Below are 19,155 nucleotides of genomic sequence, written 5' to 3'. Positions count from 1 at the left end.
ATAATTATCAATAACACCCCTTTCATTCCCAAAGGTACCTGGTTTTTCACAATGAACAATATGGTCGCCCTGTGGACAAATCCGTGCAAAAAAAAAATGTTGGACTGACTTCCGTTTTAGTTCACGCAGAGTTTGCCCAGAGTTTCCTTTGGGCTTAAAACGGAAATCCAACAAACGCTGGACAAGCCTGCATCTGTGCTTTTACATTTCAGAGGGACTGGCTGGGGGTTTACACATCACAGTTGTATTTAACATGTAAGAACTCTAAATGTTTGGTTAAAAAGTTAAAGATTGTTTTAAGTAAAAAATAAAAAGAAGAAAGAGAGAAATGATACTTTGCATGACGCTGGCCAGATTTCACAAGGAGAACGTCTCGCCGTACCGAGCTTAACTCCACTGCTTAAACCGAAGAGCTACTGCACAGCTCCCGAGCGGCCGCCAACAACTTCACCCGGCGGTGCTCCGTGAATGTGATGAACTCTGCGTCCACGTCCACGCGGCTCTCCTCTGAGCCCAAGGACGGGGCTCCACCCCACGTGCTTTCCGCTATTCCCCAGAGACGGGCATCATCATCTGCATCTTACGGATCAAGGAACGGGCACGGGAAGAAGAAACGTGTCCAGGCTCACCCAGATTTCGAGGGGGAAACCTCAAGACCCCAGCACAGCTCTACCCAAACAAAAGTTTGGAGGCTGATGTGTCTCCAACACACCTTGCTTCTTCCAAACATTAAACTGTTGGTTGACCATCAAAAGTCAAAGATTGAAAATGAAACAGTCTTAATAAAAGTGTAAATCCATGCTGACGGCAAAGAACAGACACAGGAACATAACACACATGCGATAAATGTTACCGGTCGTCATCATCAGTATTCCGAAAGTTATGACGTTTTTTATAGTTCCCGAAAAAACAAACAGAACCTCCCAGCGAAATTAGTTTGGGCCACACGTCAAAAGTCTGTCCTTGAGAGAGAAAATGGAGTCACAGTTTCTATTAAATGTCAAATGGATTTTAATTTCAAAGCTATAAAGTGTAGCCATAAAATAGCTCAGCTCTTTTCTTCTTAAAAAGAAAAAGAATGGGACTGTCGCAGTAACCAAAAAAATAAAAATAAAAATCAATGTTTAGTAGGTTTGGAAAGCTTCACTTAACTTAAGGTTTTCCAGGGCTGAGGTGTATAAAAATAGAGATTACTTTGTTTGTACCACAGCTGAATACTCTTCTTTTTTTTTTTTTTTTTTTTTTGCGGTGCGCGGGCCTCTCACTGTCGTGGCCTCTCCCGTTGGGGAGCACAGGCTCCGGACGCGCAGGTGCAGCGGCCACGGCTCACGGGCCCAGCCGCTCCGCGGCACGTGGGATCCTCCCGGACCGGGGCGCGAACCCGCGTCCCCCGCATCGTCAGGCGGACTCCCAACCACTGCGCCACCAGGGAAGCCCCGTCACAGCTGAATACTTTTAAATCATGATTTTGTTGAAAATCCAAAGTATGATTTTTCTGCATTCGATATGTCCATCTGTCTGTCTGTATCTGTGTATCTTATCTATCTATGGATCTATGTATCTATCTATCTATGCATCTACCTACATTAACTTTACGAGGCTGACACCCTGGCATGGAAGTCCCTTCTCAATGAGTGAAATGGAGCTTTGAATACTTATTTGAATACACACTTGGAATAAACCTTGCAAACACTGGCAGCAAACAGTGGCTGATTCCGTCTGCGCTCCTGAGCCTAGAGGACAGCAACCAGGCCACTGACTTACGGAAAACGCAGGTCTCCTCCGAAGCAACGGCTCCCACTCCGTGCTAGGTCGAGTCTGCTCGTGACTATAAAACAAAGTCACGTGTGACACCCGCGTCGCGCACACGTTTCAAAACGTGTGAAAAAAACGCAGCCTCCCCCGGGATGAAACCTAGAGCGTGCTGTTCTTTTTTTAACATCTTTTGTAAAAGTGACATTAAAGCTCTGGAAACAAAATAAGCCCACGCCTTAGCTGTGTGAGCGCTGCGGAGCTGGGTCTGGTAACTCGCAGGAAGCCGGCAACCCGCAGACGTAACTTGCACGTGTCAGAGACAGGACAGTTATTTGCAAATACGGAGAGGAATGCCTTACAGGGAATGTGAAGTGAGTCAGGACAGCCAAGCTGCTCTCGTTCTAGCGCTGGACCCGATACGGCCGTTTACAAGTGATGGCTATTCAGACACTCACTGATAAAATTACAGTGCTCTGAAACTGAGCTATAAAATAAATAGACTGCGGGTTTGGGGAGATGAAAATAAAATCTCTCTGCTCACGGGGAGACAATATTCTGTGACCTCCAGCTTGGCTGGCGTTGACGTTGAGAGATGCAGAAGGTGGGCAAAAGCCATATGCCTTTGTCTGGAGGACCAGTAAGGGACCGCTACACACTCTTCATGTGCTGGTATTGTTTTAGCTTTTAGGGGTCGTGGTTCAAAGGAAAGGCATTCATGGGATTCCCTGGTGGCGCAGCGGTTGAGAGTCCGCCTGCCGATGCAGGGGACGCGGGTTCGCGCCCCAGTCCGGGAAGATCCCACATCTGGGAACCCGTGAGCCGTGGCCACTGCACCTGCGCGTCCGGAGCCTGTGCTCCGTGACGGGAGAAGCCACGGCAGGGAGAGGCCCGCGAACCGCAAAAAAAAAGGAAAGGCATTCGTGTTAGATGTGCCTTTTGTTAGCTAATAACTGATAAGCCCCGGGCCTGCCCTTTGCTCTTTCAGTTGTTTCCCAGGTGAGCGTCTGCATCCACACAGCACCTGGTGATGCCCGACTCCCTGCAACCCCGCCCGCCCCTCCCCCGGGGAAGCTGGCTTCCGTCTTCTTCCAGTGACTATGTTAAGAAGGCAGTGAAACTAGGTGACGCATAATTATACTCCGGGGAAGGGGAAGCGACCCGGGATTAAGTATCCGCGGTAGGAAAGCTGAAAAACGGAATTTTCAGATATTGGAGTTGACCCGAGCTTGTAAGTATAAATCCCTTTATTCCTGTATATAACATGTGCCTTCATAAAGATGATAGCGAGTAGAACCTAATTTCTAAATCTGAAGACTTGAAGAGCAAAGGATGGGCCTAAGAGTCTTTCTTTGCTGCCACCGAACACGAGCCATAGGCAGCAGCAACGGGCTCTCCTTTTGGCGATAACGGGAACCCAGAGCCCTGACCGCGTGCCGTGACCACGGCCCAGCCCTGTATATCAACCCCTTCGGCCCACATCACACCTCTAAGAGCAGGAGTTACAATTAGCTCTTGTAATTGTACAGAGGACAAGACAGAGCTTGGAGACTCAGGCTACACGCCCTGCACAGGGTCCCAAGGGCTTCAAGCGTAGACGCATCCTTGGAACCTCAGACTCTGTGACCGGGACCCCTTCACACACGTCCTGGGAGGCAGATGACGCTGGGTCCACCAGCTGTGTCCACTATCAGCTGCATTCACCTTTATTTTAATTTCAGATACACACATGTATAAACACAACTACGCTGCCTCTTCTGGACACTGCTTTGAAGGATTGCAAGGGATATGGCAGTCTTCTGAACACCAGGAGATGTCCTGGGAGTGCAGGATGGTATCTGAAGAGTGCCTGCTTCAGAAACCAGAAGTCTGTTTGGGAGTCTGGGGTTGTAGCACATGCAAACTATCGGGTTGGCCAAAGAGTAACATCTTACAGAAAAACCTGAACGAACTTTTTGGCCAGCCCAAAACCACCTGTAGGACGGATGAACAAACAAGTTCTACTGCAGAGCACAGGGAACTGTATTCAGTAGCGTGCGATAAACCATCACGGGAAAGAATATGAAAAAACATGCAGATGATGTGGAACTGTCTCTGTGCTGTGTAGCAGAAATTAACACAGTACTGCAAATTAACTATACTTCCATAAAATAAATTCAAACAGAAAAAGAAACCAGACACGCAAGCACGTAAGAGGGGAAGGGACTGGCTCGAGGGCCCGGTGACCCCACCAGCGGCCTCAGAGACAGAACTCAAGCCTCGGGTCTCCTGAACGTCCCCGGGTTTCTCTTAGTGACACGTCCAGGCAGCTGCCCGTGTGACAACAGCGACACAGGGTCCCCCACACTCCTCTACTGATTCTGAAGGGAACACCAAGAGCTAATCACAAAGACGCAGATCACAGACTCTTGACCACCGCACACAGATGAAAGCTACTCAGACCAGGTGACCGGGGGGCGGGGGTGTAAATTGCTCTCCTTTACCTGAGGGTCGGAGAACAGCAATCCCGTAACTTCGTGCTTCACCACTGCCGCGTTCCCAGGGATGTTCCTTGCCAACACGGGGACCTCCAAATCCATTGCCTAAAAGGACGCAAAGAACAGAGGAGAGGTGGGCGATCGCTGTTAAGAGCTGCTGCGGCCAGGTGAGCCAGTCTGTGGGAGAGTTAAGTGCCTAGCTTAACTGGACCTCCGGCACCGCACAAAAAGTACCCCAAAAGCTTTGCCGAAAATGATTTCCCACTCCAAACCCCAGATTTTCCAACTACATACTGAGTCTTCACGACTGACTGTATTTGCGAGTCTCGGGGAACGACACACTGTAACGGTCTGGCCGACGTCGTCACTGCGATGTCACAAAGAAGCCCTCTCTCTGCAAACGTTCAATGGGCACTGCTTCGGCGGCAGCGTGGAGTATACGTTTTTGACTACCCTCGTTACTTTCCCCGGTGAGTAATTTTCTTCCAGCGCCAGCCATGCGAATGCCACCCGGACCGCACGCGTCCCTTTGGCGCACGCGCACGGCAGTGAGGAGAAGCCCGATTTGTCATTCTGATCGCCCACCAAGCGGCCTGTCCAGTCCCGAAGGGCGGGGATCAGCCAGGCTGGGGCACCCCATAGCCTGGCACAACCCGGCATCGAGGCCTCAGAGAGATGCCCAGCAGCGCGGCACGGCACGGAGTGTTGGCCTCACGCATTTAGAAACACACGGGGTTCGGCCGGCCCTTCCCAGCCCCATCTCAGTTCCGTACGTTGACTCGCCCACGGCGACTTTCACAGGGGCCGACCCAGCTTTCACGTGACGGGTGCCTTTCAGCAGGTGAGAGGGAATTCCCTTCGCACCTTGGTGTCCGGACGCAGCCCGGAGGGGGTGCCATCAGCAAAGCAATATTCTGGCTCTTACTGTACACAAGGGTGTGGTAGGCGCTCCAACTCGGCGGGCGGTGTCCAGTTGCACGTAATAAACCATCTGGTCACGGAGGGGGTGACATTCGGTTCTCAGGAAGGTGCAGTTCCCCAGTCCCAGCCGCTTGGTATCTTACCGTGGGAAGCTCTGACACCCAGGACTTCACGTGGCACCAACGCCACCAACGCCCAAGTGCCCAGAGCCACAGGTGTGACACGTAGTTACGAGCTCAACCAATGCTTGTGGACCCAATGTTCCAGAAGCAGCTGAACGTAAGTCAGTTATAAGTCAGCGGTTCACACTGTGATCACCTTCTCGTCAGCAGCTTTCTTGGTGAGCTCACCTGGTTTTCTGGCTCTGTGTCGCCTGTATCTTCCCAGTACACGTTGAGTTTGAGATCCAGGCCCCGCATAAGGTCGGAGGAGAGAGGACAGGCCTCCTTTCTGCCCCCCGGAGACTATTCTGACACCAGCGGGGAAGGCGGTGGAGCTGGCTGGCCGCTCGGACTGGAGTCCTCCTGCTTGTTCCCGGCTTCACGGTCCCCTCCCCAGCACCGCGACAGCCTCTCTTGGTGGCCTTTCGTGGTCATAGAAAGTCTCCAGGTCGTGATATTCCGCCCTCATCCCGTAGGGTAAAAACTGGGACTTTCCGCTGTCACTAGATTCAGGAACAAGGAAACCCAGCAGCACAGGCAAAGAGTAACCCCAAACGGCCACATCTCAACATCAGGGTCACAGGTGCTTTACGAACCCACTGGTTGGGCCTTGGGTTCTGACAGGCCGTGGGTACAATCTGGTATTTTGGAGAAGGGCACGAGCCGGGACTCGTGAGACCCTGGTCTTGCCCTGGTGGAGGCTTTGCCCTCGACTACCACGGCGGGTCTCAAATCCATTGCTCATCAGTCATTCTGGGGAAATGGAGTCCGAGTTGGACGCCCGGTACCAGACCTCTTCCTGGGCTCCGGTTTTATCCTTTGGGAACGAGGGGCTAAACTTTCCAGAGTAAATGAAAATTTCAGATGTCATTCTGCACAAACACCACTTAGGTGGTTGATAGCTTAAGCTGACATTGACTATGTAAGGTACAGGGTCGTAATATAGTCGCGGTGAGTCCGACGGCATGATGTCTGGTGGCTCCTTTCCCTGCTCTTCACCCTGTCCAGGTCGTTAGCTCATCAAACTGGTATGACCCACTGTGATTCCATTTCTAGGCACCTGTCAAGGGACTGCAGAATCGTCCACGTAGATGAGACCTTCCGGACCGTCTCATCTCATCCCACCGATGAGGGGAGGCTCGCTAGAGGCTGATCACACATGTCAGGGCGCACGGCTAGCTCTGTTCTCATTGTTCTCTCTCCCAGGTGGGCCCTGGAGCATCTTCCAATCCAAATGGTACATTTACCCACTGATGTCATTAAGCACCGGTGTATTTTGGAGAAACTGTGGCAGACGCACAGATTGAGAGGAGATTCTATAAATACAGATATGAAGATGTAAATGTAGATCTATAAAACTGGCCATCAGAGAATCTCAGAACCGGCCGATCCTGAGGGAGGACAGAGTTTCTATCCCTGTTTCAGCAAAAAAAGAAAAAGATCCTGTCATCCCTCCCGTAGTACAGACTTACTTGTATATCAACCAGGGCACACCAAGCACCCAACACACAAGTAAGGCCGTGGGCCAGTGAGATCACCCATTCCTTGTCCCTCATTCAACAAATAATCATCAACCTGCAAAGGGCAAGACACAGGAGGTTTGGGTGATGAGACCAGTTGATTAAAGGCGAGTCAAAGAGGTGATACCGTATAGTAGTTTAGCTTTGCTCCATCCAATGAATATTTATTGATTACTGATTGTACAAAGCTAGACTTTGGGGGAGGGCTCAAGGTTGCAGAGGACATGCTCCTTGCCTTCAAGGAAAACTGCAGTTCAGCAGAAAGAATGAAATTCAATCTGGAAATGTTGCCATTTGCAACGACATGGATGAACTTGGAGGGCATGATGCTAAGAGAAATAAGTCAGACAGAGAAAGACACATACTATGTGATATCACTTATATGTGGAATCCCCCCCCCCCAAAAAAAAACAAACAAAGAAGAAGCAGACTCACAGATACAGAGAACAAACTAGTGGTCACCAGTGGGGAGAGGGAAGGGGGATGGGAAAGATAGGGGTAGGGGGTTAAGAGGTACAAACTACTACATATAAAATAAATAAGCTACTAGGATATACTGTACAGCACAGGGCATACAGCCAATATTTTATAATAACTATTAATGGAGTATAACCTTTAAAAATTGTGAATCACTATGGTGAACATCTGAAATGTATAAGGTACATCAACTATACCTCAAAAAGAAAGAGAGAAATACAATCTGAGTCTTGAAGTTGTGAGTTGGGTGGAGGAAGATGATACTGGAAGCTGTATATTCAGAGAAAACTAATTTCAAAGGCCCCTCTTAAAAATAAACTGTCTTTAAGAAAGGAGACGTCTTGATAAACAGCAAGGATTTACCGTATAGCACGGGGAACTATATTCAATATCTTGCAATAACGTATAACAGAAAAGAATCAGAAAAAAAGAATATAGATACATAGATATACATATGTATAACTGAATCACTTTGCTGTACACCTAAATCTAACGAAATATTGTAAACCAACTCTACTCCAACAAAAGAGAAAAGAAAAACAAAGAAAGGAGATATCTGAAGAATAGGTAAGCACGTGGAAATGCTATTTTCATAGAGCCAAGACACGGCATTAAGGAACCAGATTGTTGATTCACAAGTCACTTTCTTCAGGTGTGACGTCACCTCTTTAAAAACACACCGTGTCTGCGAGAAAGGCAAAGTCCCGGGACACAGCAGTGCTGTGAAGCTGGTCCTGGTGAGAACCGGGCCTGGCAGTGTCTTGGGCGAGACGGTGTTTGGAGATGGGCGAGCTCGCCCTCTGAACCCCTTCTGGTTGTGGCACTGGAGGGGGTGGAGCTTGGAGCAGAGAGTCGCTCAAACCTGGAATCCGGGGCCCCGTTTTGGGACAAAAAAGAGGAAACATCAGAGCTGAAGGGGCACCTAACAGCCGCTCGAGTTTGCACTCACTGAATTTCTCTTGCCCCCCCCCCCTTGAGCTCTTCAAACTTCCAGCAGGTAGGTGGAAGCTTCCTATTTGACCTTTTTAAAAAGCTTTGTCGCTGGTGCACCGTCTTCAGCGGGGCTAACAGAGGTTTCCAGAGACACGGCCCCCAGTCTACACGCAGAAGAGCCTTTGGAAGCACGGCCGCCAGGGCTCCGCGTCAGCACAGCCAAGAGAGCCTCTGCAGGGCGCCGTCACGCACACCGGTGGCTTTTGAAGCTTCAGAGGGAATTCGGACGCACGCCCTGGGTTGAAACCGCTGGGGCCCACATTTCCTTGCAGGGAGGTCTGCGTGCATGTCGGTGGCCTTCACTGGGCATGTGCCCAGCACCGTGATCACTGCTCGTCACGTGGGGAGGCGGCAGGTCCGGATGCTCCACTGACGTGAGCGCACAGTGCGCTCGGGTCCGGCACCACGGATTGTAGAGCGTTTCTTGACGGGGACGCCCATGGCATTTTGGGGACAGGCCTTTGACGCAAAGACCGTCTTGCACGTTGAAAAATACTTTGCCTGTCTGCACTCCCGCCCCGCCAAACTAAACGCCAGTCGCAGCCTCCCAGTCGTGACAACTCCAAAAGCCTTCCCGTTTTAAAAGTGGGAAGGGGGCTTCCCTGGTGGCACAGAGGTTGAGAGTCCGCCTGCCGATGCAGGGGACACGGGTTCGTGTCCCGGTCCGGGAGGATCCCACGTGCCGCGGAGCGGCTGGGCCTGTGAGCCGTGGCCGCTGAGCCTGCGCGTCCGGAGCCTGTGCTCCGCAACGGGAGAGGCCACAACAGTGAGAGGCCCGCGTGCCACACACACACACAAAAAAAGTGGGAAGGGCACAGCTCTGCCCCACACACTTCTGAAATTAGCCAAGGTTCTTTGCTTTAGAAGATGCCTTCCTCTCCTCTGGACAGTGAAAACTTTGACCTGGAGAGTGTGTGTGTGTGTGTGTGTGTGTGTGTGTGTGTGTGTGTGTGTGTGTGTGTGTGTGTGTGTGTGTGTGTGTGTGTGTGTGTGTGTGTGTGTGTGCGCGCGCGCGTGCGTGTGTGTGTGTGTGCGTGTGTGCGCGCGCGCGCGTGCGCGCGCTCCAGGGCAGGGAGGAGAGCCCAGTGAGGAAGAGCGGGATAAGCAAATAACTTTCTGGGACTTCTCCGGCGGTCCAGTGGTCAGGACTCCGCACCTCCACTGCAGGGGCCCCAGGTTCGATCCCTGGTCGGGGAACTAAGATCCCGCATGCCACATGGCCAAAACAAAACAAAAATTAATAATAATAATAATTTTTTTGTATTCTTCTAATTCTGTGTACAGTTCAACTCCATAATAAGCCCAAACTTGACAACAGATTCGTTGTAGCGATCTCCACTCTACTGCCCGGGCATCCAGCTAACGCTTGATTTTTGGAGTTTATCAGCAAAAGCAAAGAAGTGTGTCATAGCAAATGGATTTTTACATGCTTCCATGACAAAACAAAGCTAATTCTGAAAGGTCAAAGGATCCCTTCCTTCAAAAGTGATATGCACTTATTCTGTGATTAACCACTTTGGTTCTTTGAATTGATTCTAATGAAATACACCCTCCACACTCCTCTAAAATCAGTTTCATTCAAAACCCTCAGCCCAAAGGTTATTTTGGAATTTTCAAAAGGAACACAGTGTCGACATTTGAAGGCGGACAGAATTGCTAACAGCTGCCTTTCCTTTGAAGCAAATGAAATTTGACAGCAATTCATCTGCAATGAACTGCTGTGTGTGCTGCTTATAAAATCATTCCCGAATTCCACTTTACCTTTTCTTAAGAAGTTGGGTGAGAAAAAAATGTGTATTTACATCAAAGGAGCGATTCAGCGATGGCTTGAGGACGTGGTACTGTAAGAATATACATTTTTAAAGCTAACAGGAAGAGTACAATGTACCGCTCCAGTGACTCTAGTCGAAAGCTGATTCTAAACCACAGCGGAGATTAATGCTAATCATTAAGCTTAGACTGAGGTATTGAGGTATTCGACATCTGGCTGAAGATGAACGTGTTAAAAATCCAAGCTCTGTGCTTCGAAAGCTTCCTAACACTGGAATTACAGGCGTCAGTATATGTTACCCCCACCCATAATACTTTGTTCTTGGTTGTCTTTGTTTGCTTTTTAAAATGATGCCACATTCACAGAAAATATTAGGCATGTGACATCAGTCATTTCTTAAATTTAGGGAGCATGATTTTTTTTCCTGCTTTATTTACCATGGTCTCTGAAACACTGAAATTCACAAATTGTAACTTTGGCTGGTAAATTCAACTAGCATCCAAAGGAATAAATGGATGTTACAAATACTTATGATAAAACAATAGCATCGCTCTAAGTAGACCCTGAAGTAAGAGACTAGTGTCCTGAGAAAGGGGATGTGAAACGCGATTGAAAGACCTGGAGGGCCAATCGCCAAACGTTTCTGTTTCTACAGAAAGTTTTATCCTGCGCTAACCAAGAGGACTTACAAGGCATCTATTGTGTGCGAACTAAAGGAGGTTCCATGAGAGGGATGGCTTGTGATTTAGTGATATGAAGAAAATCCAGCACGGAAAGCTGGTTATGACAGGAGGGATGGAGTCTCCTCTTTGCTAAGATCACTCTTGAAAAGGAACCCAGTGTGCTGTGAACCGACAGCAACATAAGGGGAAGGAAAATCCTTTTGCATTAGAGGCACGCTGGGTATTACTCAGGTCGTCAGCACGAAGCAGTTTAAGATATCCTGGTAAAACACTCCATCCCGTAAAACGCTCAGTGAGGAGAAGAGATTGCAAAGGGCTGTGAGGTTGGATTAAGCCCCTCTAACCCAAGAGTTGATACACTCAATCCAGAGGCTGCCAGGGTCAAGAGCAGGGGCTTTTTATTTCAGCCTCTCCCTGCAAAGCACAGATAACTCCAGCAACAGACTGCAGGGTTGTGCTGGGCTGTGCACACGTAGCCCAAGTAGCGTAAGAGATTTGCTGAGCTGAACACCAGACAGAGAGATGAGGTCCACCCCCATCCCCACCGCCCTGTGCATTTGCAACTACTCTCCTCCGCGAAGGAAGCCCCAGCCCCTGCCACGTGCACAAGCCCAACTCTTTCCTTCTTTTTCTCTTTGGCTGCGCCAGTGCCTGCGGGATCTTTGTTCCCCAACCAGGGACAGAACTCGTGCCCGCTGCAGTGGAAGCGCAGAGTCTTAACCACTGGACCGCCAGGGAGATCCAAGCCCAAGCCTTTCTTATCCCCTAAATTCTGGGATCATAGGACACGCTGAAAAGAGGGAGGCGAAATCAAGACAAAAGGAGGTTCCCTACAAAACACACCTTCACCCCACATCCTGTCCCAACCCTTCATAGCCTCAGTCGCCTTCCCGTTGAAGCCAAGTGGCGAGTCAGAGAAGCGACACTATCCTAGTTTTATTTCATTTTGTAGCTGGCAAGGAAAAATGGCAAGGAGAAAGAAAATAGCATTCTTAAGTCCCAGACAGAGCTTAAAAACTACTTTAGAACTCCCGAGGAAATGCCGTTTCACTTTGTTAGCTTTGAGAAGGGCACAGCTTTATTGACAAAGGCATCACCTCCATAAATGAGAAAAGGGGAGATGGACAATTTCATATTGCTACTTTCAGTACCCGCTAGATCATTACCTCCAGGATTGCGGCTGACATGCCTTCAGAGACAGAGCTATTCACCACCGCGAAGCAATTCTTCATGACCGCGTGGAGGTCTTCCCGAGCCATCTCCCCGACCAATCGTACCCCAGCGGTCCTGTAAGAACACGGAGCAGAGAGAGAGCTTACGGCTGGGAATCTTATGCGGAGGGGCTGGGAGAAGGGGAGATGACGATTTGGGAGAAATACCCTAGATCCACAGGGAAGCATCACTGCTAAAGGATTCAATACAGAAAACCATACTGGAGTGAGAATCGATTCTATATCCACCTCTGATAAGAGAGAGAGGAAGCCTGTTAACACACCCGCCGTCATTCTGAAGCCCTCTGACCAAGAAGACACGTGCTTCTCAGATACTGGACGTCAGAGATACAGCTCTTGCTACTTTTCTCTGAATGATTTAGAAAACAAACCTTGCCTAATAATGCAACCTTTCTTCAAATTCTTTTTTAAAGATACACAGAAAGAGAATCATAGATGTATCATAAACAGAGAGAAATAGTAAAACAGAGAAACTCAACCAATACCCAGGTTCCCAGCACTTTGTCACATAGGTTTGGTTTTGTTTTCTTTTTTTTTTTCACGCCAAAATATGGACATTCTTCCCCATCCCCCACCCCCCTCCACCAGTCTCAGGATTTGGAGGTTATCCTTTCACATAATCGGTTATACTTTTACATACATGCATTCTGTATCTATGAGCAACAGAAAAACACCTGATTGCATACGGGGATGAAATCAGTTTCCCAGTCCCCTGGGGTGATGGTGTGGCCAGTGAGAGGAGCTGGAATACTGGGGGTGTGAGGAAATTCACATAAAAAGGGGCTGACCCAGGGGCTTCCCTGATAGCGCAGTGGTCGAGAGTCCGCCTGCCGATGCAGGGGACGCGGGTTCGTGCCCCGGTCCGGGAAGATCCCACGTGCCGCGGAGCAGCTGGGCCCGTGAGCCATGGCCGCTGCGCCTGCGCGTCCGGAGCCTGTGCTCCGCAACGGGAGAGGCCACAGCAGTGAGAGGCCCGCCTACCGCAAAAAAAAAAAAAAAAAAAAAAAACGGGGCTGACCCAAATGGGAGGTAATGCTTCTGGCCCTTGCCCTTCCCCATCTCCCCACTTAAAATTCGGAGTGTGATGCGTGGGTTCTACAGCCACCGTCACCTTAGGGATGGAAGCCACAGGTAGGGACCGCAGGACAGCAAGACGGGAGCTGAAGTCTTACTTGGACCTGGACCCACGACCTCAGATTTTTTTATGTGAGTAGTTAAGCTCCAGGGTGTGTAAGCCAGTGTTATTGGGTTACTGGCAGACAAATGCAGTTGATAACAAAGACTCTTGACAAATTGCCCTCTAAAGGGGTGGCGGCAATTTTCACCCTCACCAGCAGATGTTTTAAGTCTTTTCAGTTTGGGCCAATGTGATCCGTGACAATTGTAACCTCAACGTGGGTTTCCTGGGAATCCCCTGACCTAGTGAGGCTGCACGTCTTCACACGCGTGCCCAAATGCTGCCCGCTCCTCAGGGAACTGCTGATGCTTCCAGGATCTCAGCTTCCTGGCTTGTAAATGGGGAAAATAATAGTGCCTAGGATGGCACAGGGTCACCCTAATCGCACAGGCGATTAAAGGAGGAATTACTAGTAAACTGCTGGGAACAGAACCTGGGACACGCTGGGAACAGGGATAATTTATCGGTCACTAGGTTTCCTCTCCTGCAAAACACCTACACTTACCTCTTTACTTTGGCTTTTACTTCCCTTGTGAACACTGGATCAACCTGAAAAGAGACAAAGATGAATTTTAGGAAAAGCCGGAAGTGAATCGAAGTCTCAAGAGAATTGCAGATTATGGCAACAGAGCCAAATGTGACAGTTCAGAAAGGGAAAAAACAAATCAAATAGGAAATAATACCCCTGAGTCCAGCTGCTACAAAGTAATTAAGAAAAGGGAAGGACTCGAGAGAAAGTTTAAAGAAATATACATAGAGAGTTGTCCCTCAGTATCCGCAGGGGGTTGGTGCCAGGACCCCTTCAGATACCAAAATCCGCGGATGCTCAAGTCCCTTGTATAAGATGGTGTAGCACTTGCATATAACCTGCACACATCCTCCTGTATACTTTAAATCCCTCTAGATTACTTACAATACTCATATAATATAAACGCAATGGAATAGTTGCCAATGCACAGCAAATTCATGTTCCGCTTTTTGGAACTTTCTGGAATTTGTTTTCTGAATATTTTCAATCCGTGGTTGGTTGAATCTGCAAATGCAGAACCCACGGATACAGGGGGCCAACTGTATTCCTGTTTCCTGTTTGGCCTGTAAGATAAGAGCCTGGGGAAACCCCAGGTACAAAAGCACAAGAGCCGTCCACCCAACTCAAGGTCTTGAAACAGAAGTCATTTATAGTCAAGGGAAAATCGGACAACACAACACTTCAATGGAAGGACTGTCTGGTTCATTACACTGGTGGATTTTGTCATAAAATCTTTGAGGCAGAAGAACTTGGAACCCTAGGTACGTCTAAGACAAAGGATCTGACCACAGTAATACTTTATTTCTAACAGGGAGACTTCCCAGACACACAACTTTAAAGCCAAGGGCACACCCGTGAGCTGATACGTGGGAAACAAAATGTGGTCTGTCCATACAGTGAAATATTATTCAGCCACAATAAGGAATGAAGTTCTGATTTATGCTACAACATGGATGAACCTTGAAAACATGATGCTAAGCAAAAGAAGCCAGACGCAAAAGGCCATAAATTGTGGCTCTTTTTATGTGAAATGTCCAGAATAGACAATACCATAGAGAAAGAAAGTAGATTAGTAGTTGCTAGGGACTGGGGGGTGGGGAGAATGGGAAATGACTGCTAATGAGTATGGGATTTCTGAGAGGGGATGAAAATGTTCCAGAATTAGATAGGAGTGATGGTAGCAACACTTGTGACTATACCAAAAACCACTGGATTATATACTTTAAATTTATATTTCAAGTTTTAAAAAGCCAAGTCCAGGTCTTCCCTGGTGGCACAGTGGTTAAGAATCCGCCTGCCAACGCAGGGGACAGGGGTTCAAGCCCTGGTCCGGGAAGATCCACATCCGCAGAGCAACTAAGCCCGTGAGCCACAACTACTGAGCCTGCGTGCCACAATTACTGAAGCCCATGCGCCTAGAACCTATGCTCCACAACAAGAGAAGCCACCGCAATGAAGAGCAGCCCCAGCTCGCCGCAACTAGAGCAAAGGCCACACGTAGCAACGAAGACACAACCCAGCCAAAAATTTAAAAATTAATTAAAAAAAAAAAATTAATTTAAAAACCAAGTCCAACTTTTTTTTTTTTTTTTGCAGTACGCGGGCCTCTCACCGCTGTGGCCTCTCCCATTGCGGAGCACAGGTTCCGGACGCGCAGGCTCAGCGGCCACGGCTCACGGGCCCAGCTGCTCCGCGGCACGTGGGAACTTCCCGGACCGGGGCACGAACCCGCGTCCCCTGCATCGGCAGGCGGACTCTCAACCACCGCACCACCAGGGAAGCCCCAAGTCCAACTTTTAAATTAGTTACAATCTAATACGCTTGAGCCTGCATTTCACTCCTATTTCACATCTGGAGGAAATGTGTCCTTTAGGCCAGGCACCATGTTTTGTCCTATTGCATCCCTGGTGCTCAATATGTTTGTTGAATTAATGCAAAAATTAATAGCAGTGTTTTCAAGCTGATCCGCTATACCAACATTTTTGACGCCATGTGTTTTTATGCAAACTTGTATGTAGATATCCAGAGGCCAGAAAGAGAGGCGGTACAGGCTGAGTGGGGCTCTGGAGACAGATCACCTGGGTGAAATCCCCCCAAAAAACAGTCACTAGCCACATAGCCGTGCATACATTAATGGACATCTCTGGGCCTTGGGTTCTTCATCTCATAAAATGAGAAACCTGCTTAGTGCTTACAACTATTTCTGAGACATAGTAACTTCTATACAAGTAGTAGAAGAAAACGGTTAAATATCAAAGCCCTTCTAAAAAGAACAAGAATGAAAGCTGCAGATTGCACCACTAATACAAAAATATGTATACACTTAATCTCAAATGTGTATGTTCCCAGTGACACCGCCACACTTCTCAGCAAGAGAAAGACACCTGAACACCTGAAGGTAAGCATTGTATCTGCGGAGGAGCACACCTTATTCCCAACCATCAGAAGCCAAACTATAATACTCTTTGTGCACAATGAGCTCTTCTCGGGTAAATTTACTTACTGAGGTACCAAGAGGATCTTAAGGGATACTTTTCCATCTGTCACAGCGTTCCTATAAGCCTAGTTAGGATGGAGCCGCAGAATATATTTATCTCATCTGGTTCATCCAACTGCTAACTCTTCAATGAAACAATCAATAGACTGGTTTTGCCCTGCACCACCCCTCCACTGGTTTCATTAACTATGAAAACAATTTTAAAATAACTGACAAAATACTCTTAAATTTATGCACTTGTAAGACAAAATTCTAAACGTGTCTTCAAAGATAGAGGCAGATGAGGGTGTAAACACATTTTACGAATGCGGTGTCTGCGGGCTTGTCCTGTTACTGCTGGTGAGCTTAGAAGTGAAAGCAGATTCAATTTCTAGTCTCATTCACACGTCACCAGTAGGTACCAGGAATTACAAACCAAGTCAGTTTAATGAATCTGATATCCCTAGAGAGTTTATCATACTAACTGAATAACTTTGTGTTTTCCAGAAACTTCATTTAAGTTCCATTTGGCAAGGAAATGCTGTGTGTGTGTCTGTGTGTGTGTGTGTGTGTGTGTAACCCCAACTCCTTCAAACTACTCATACGCCTGAGATGCACCCCAAGGAAGCAGAAATGCAAAGCTCACTAACACCCCCGAGATCATGACATCACTTTGACGGCGAACATAGCAAATCTGGATGCCTAAAGAAATTGAAATTATTCCTAGACTTTTTTTATAGCTTAATTTATTTTAATAACAAACTTGCAGGAACAGTACAGAAGACACAAACCACTAGACACATGTATGTAAAGCAACTCAGAAAAGTGTAGTGAATGGATGGAATCTACCGTATGATTAAAATGCTGCAAAGACCATTTAGTTGCCGTCAGCTGGAAATTTACTTGTTTTAAATATCGTATGATATCGCTTTGTATGGAATCTAAAAAAATGATACAAATGAACTTATTTACAAAACAGAAATAGACTCACAGACATAGAAAACAAAACTATGGTTACCAAAGGGGAAAGGGAGGAGGAGAGGGATAAATTAGGAGTTTGGTATTAATAGATACACACGACTATACATAAAATAGGTAAACAACAAGGTCCTACTTTATAGCACGGGGAACTATACTCAATATCTTGTAATAATCTATAATGGAAAAGAATCTAAAAAAGAATAGAGATACATATATGTATATATGTATAAGTGAACCACTGTGCTGTACACCTGACACTAACACAACATTGCAAATCAACTACATTTCAATAAAAATTTTTTAAAAAAGAAATCTACTTGCTTTAAGAAAATCCAAACGCTGACATTATCCAGAATATTTTAACAGGTTTATTTAAAATTTTTATAAAATTCGACTTCTGAAACTTGTTTGCTGAAACATTATGACCTGAATTACTGTCTCTGCTTTTACATTAAAAATTCACATACAAAATGAAAATGGAAAAACTGCCAATCCCTGATTTCTGCCCTCTCTTTTTCCACTGAACAATCATACACTTAGGTACCTTTTGCGTCCATCGGGGGGAAAAATAATCCAACGTTCAGAACTATCAAACAAGAAGAGAGTTTTTTTTAAACAATGAGAGGTTTCCCATCTGAGTCGTCTTAAGCATGTTCTCGGTGTAAGCAGCACGCTGGTTGGATGTCCTTTGGCCTAACTATTACACATTGGGCATGGATCGCATACAGGCTGGTGTCTTCCAAAAAGGCAACCAGACGGGCCTTGCTGGCCTCTCGCAAAGCACAGATAGCTGCACTCTGAAAGTGCAGATCTATTTGGAGGTTCTGAGCAATTTCTCTCACCAGACATGGGAAGGAACACCTGCCAATCAGAAGTTCAGTGGACGTGATAACGTCTTTTTTCCGTGAGCTGCTACAGTCCTGTAACGATGAGTTTCTTCACCTTTCCAGTACGGGCGCACTCTTTTTATTTTATTGAAGTAGAATTGATTTACAATGTTGTGTTAATTTCTGCTGTAGAGCCAAGTGATGCAGATATATATATATATATATATATATATATATATATATATATATATATATATATATATATATATGAAACCTTCATATTCTTGATACTGAACATAGTTCCCTGTGCTATACAGTAGGACCTTGTTGTTTATCCATTCTGTATGTAATAGTTTGCATCTGCTAATCCCAAACTCCTACTCCACCCCTCCTCCACCCCCCAACTCCCCCCACCCCACCCCACCCCGGCAACCACAAGTCTGTTCTCTGTGTCTGAGTTTATTTGTTTTGAAAATAAGTTCATTTGTGTTATACTTTAATTCCACACATAAGGGATATCATATGATATTTTGTCTTTGTCTGACTTACTTCACTTAGTAGGATAAGCTCTAGTTGCATCCATGTTGCTGCAAATGGCATTATTTCGTTCTTTTTTATGGCTGTGTAATAGTCCATTGTGTGTGTGTGTGTATATATATATATACACACCACATCTTCTTTATCCATTCCTCTGTCGATGGACATTTAGGCTGTTTCCATGTCCTGGCTATTGTGAATTGTGCTGCTATGAACATAAGGGTGCATGTACCTTTTTGAATTACAGTTTTTTTCAGATACATGCCCAGGAGTGGGATTGCTGGATCATGTGGTAGCTCTATTTTTAGCTTTTTAAGAAACCTCCATACTGTTCTCCGCAGTGGCTGCACCAGCTTACATTCCCACCAGCTGTGTAGGAGGGTTCCCTTTTCTCCACACCCTCTCCAGCATTATGATTTGTAGACTTTTTGATGATGGCCATTCTGACCAGTGTGAGGTGGTACCTCACTGTAGTTTTGATTAGCATTTCTCTAATAGTTAGTGATGTTGAGCATCTTTTCATGTACCTGTTGGCCATCTGTATGCCTTCTTTGGAGAAATGTCTCTTTAGGTCTTCGGGGAGAACTCTCGCAAGAGGCTTTTGTAGTCAGTTGCTTCCTGGGGGCTTCACCCTCTGTGGA

At 47.1% G+C, this 19,155-nt stretch overlaps 1 protein-coding gene across 4 annotated transcripts in view; it reads right to left on the bottom strand.

Moving 5' to 3' along the window:
• Nucleotides 1-19,155, bottom strand: part of GLT1D1 (glycosyltransferase 1 domain containing 1) — a 139,710-nt gene that overhangs the window by 49,317 nt on the left and 71,238 nt on the right. For 3 of the 4 annotated variants that reach the window (XM_059040032.2, XM_059040031.2, XM_067015552.1), the window contains 3 exons: nucleotides 13,670-13,713; nucleotides 11,922-12,042; nucleotides 4,236-4,334 (listed from right to left, as the gene is read on the bottom strand). In XM_059040032.2, the coding sequence (XP_058896015.1) occupies nucleotides 4,236-4,334; nucleotides 11,922-12,042; nucleotides 13,670-13,713 (264 nt within the window). Of the gene's footprint in view, nucleotides 1-3,286; nucleotides 3,602-4,235; nucleotides 4,335-11,921; nucleotides 12,043-13,669; nucleotides 13,714-19,155 lie in introns of those variants that run through there. The other variant, XM_067015551.1, reaches the window with a different exon arrangement.

Source organism: Kogia breviceps, chromosome 15 (assembly GCF_026419965.1).
Source record: "Kogia breviceps isolate mKogBre1 chromosome 15, mKogBre1 haplotype 1, whole genome shotgun sequence".
In the NCBI taxonomy this organism is placed as follows: domain Eukaryota; kingdom Metazoa; phylum Chordata; class Mammalia; order Artiodactyla; family Physeteridae; genus Kogia; species Kogia breviceps.
This window is presented reverse-complemented; position numbering and strand designations above follow the sequence as displayed.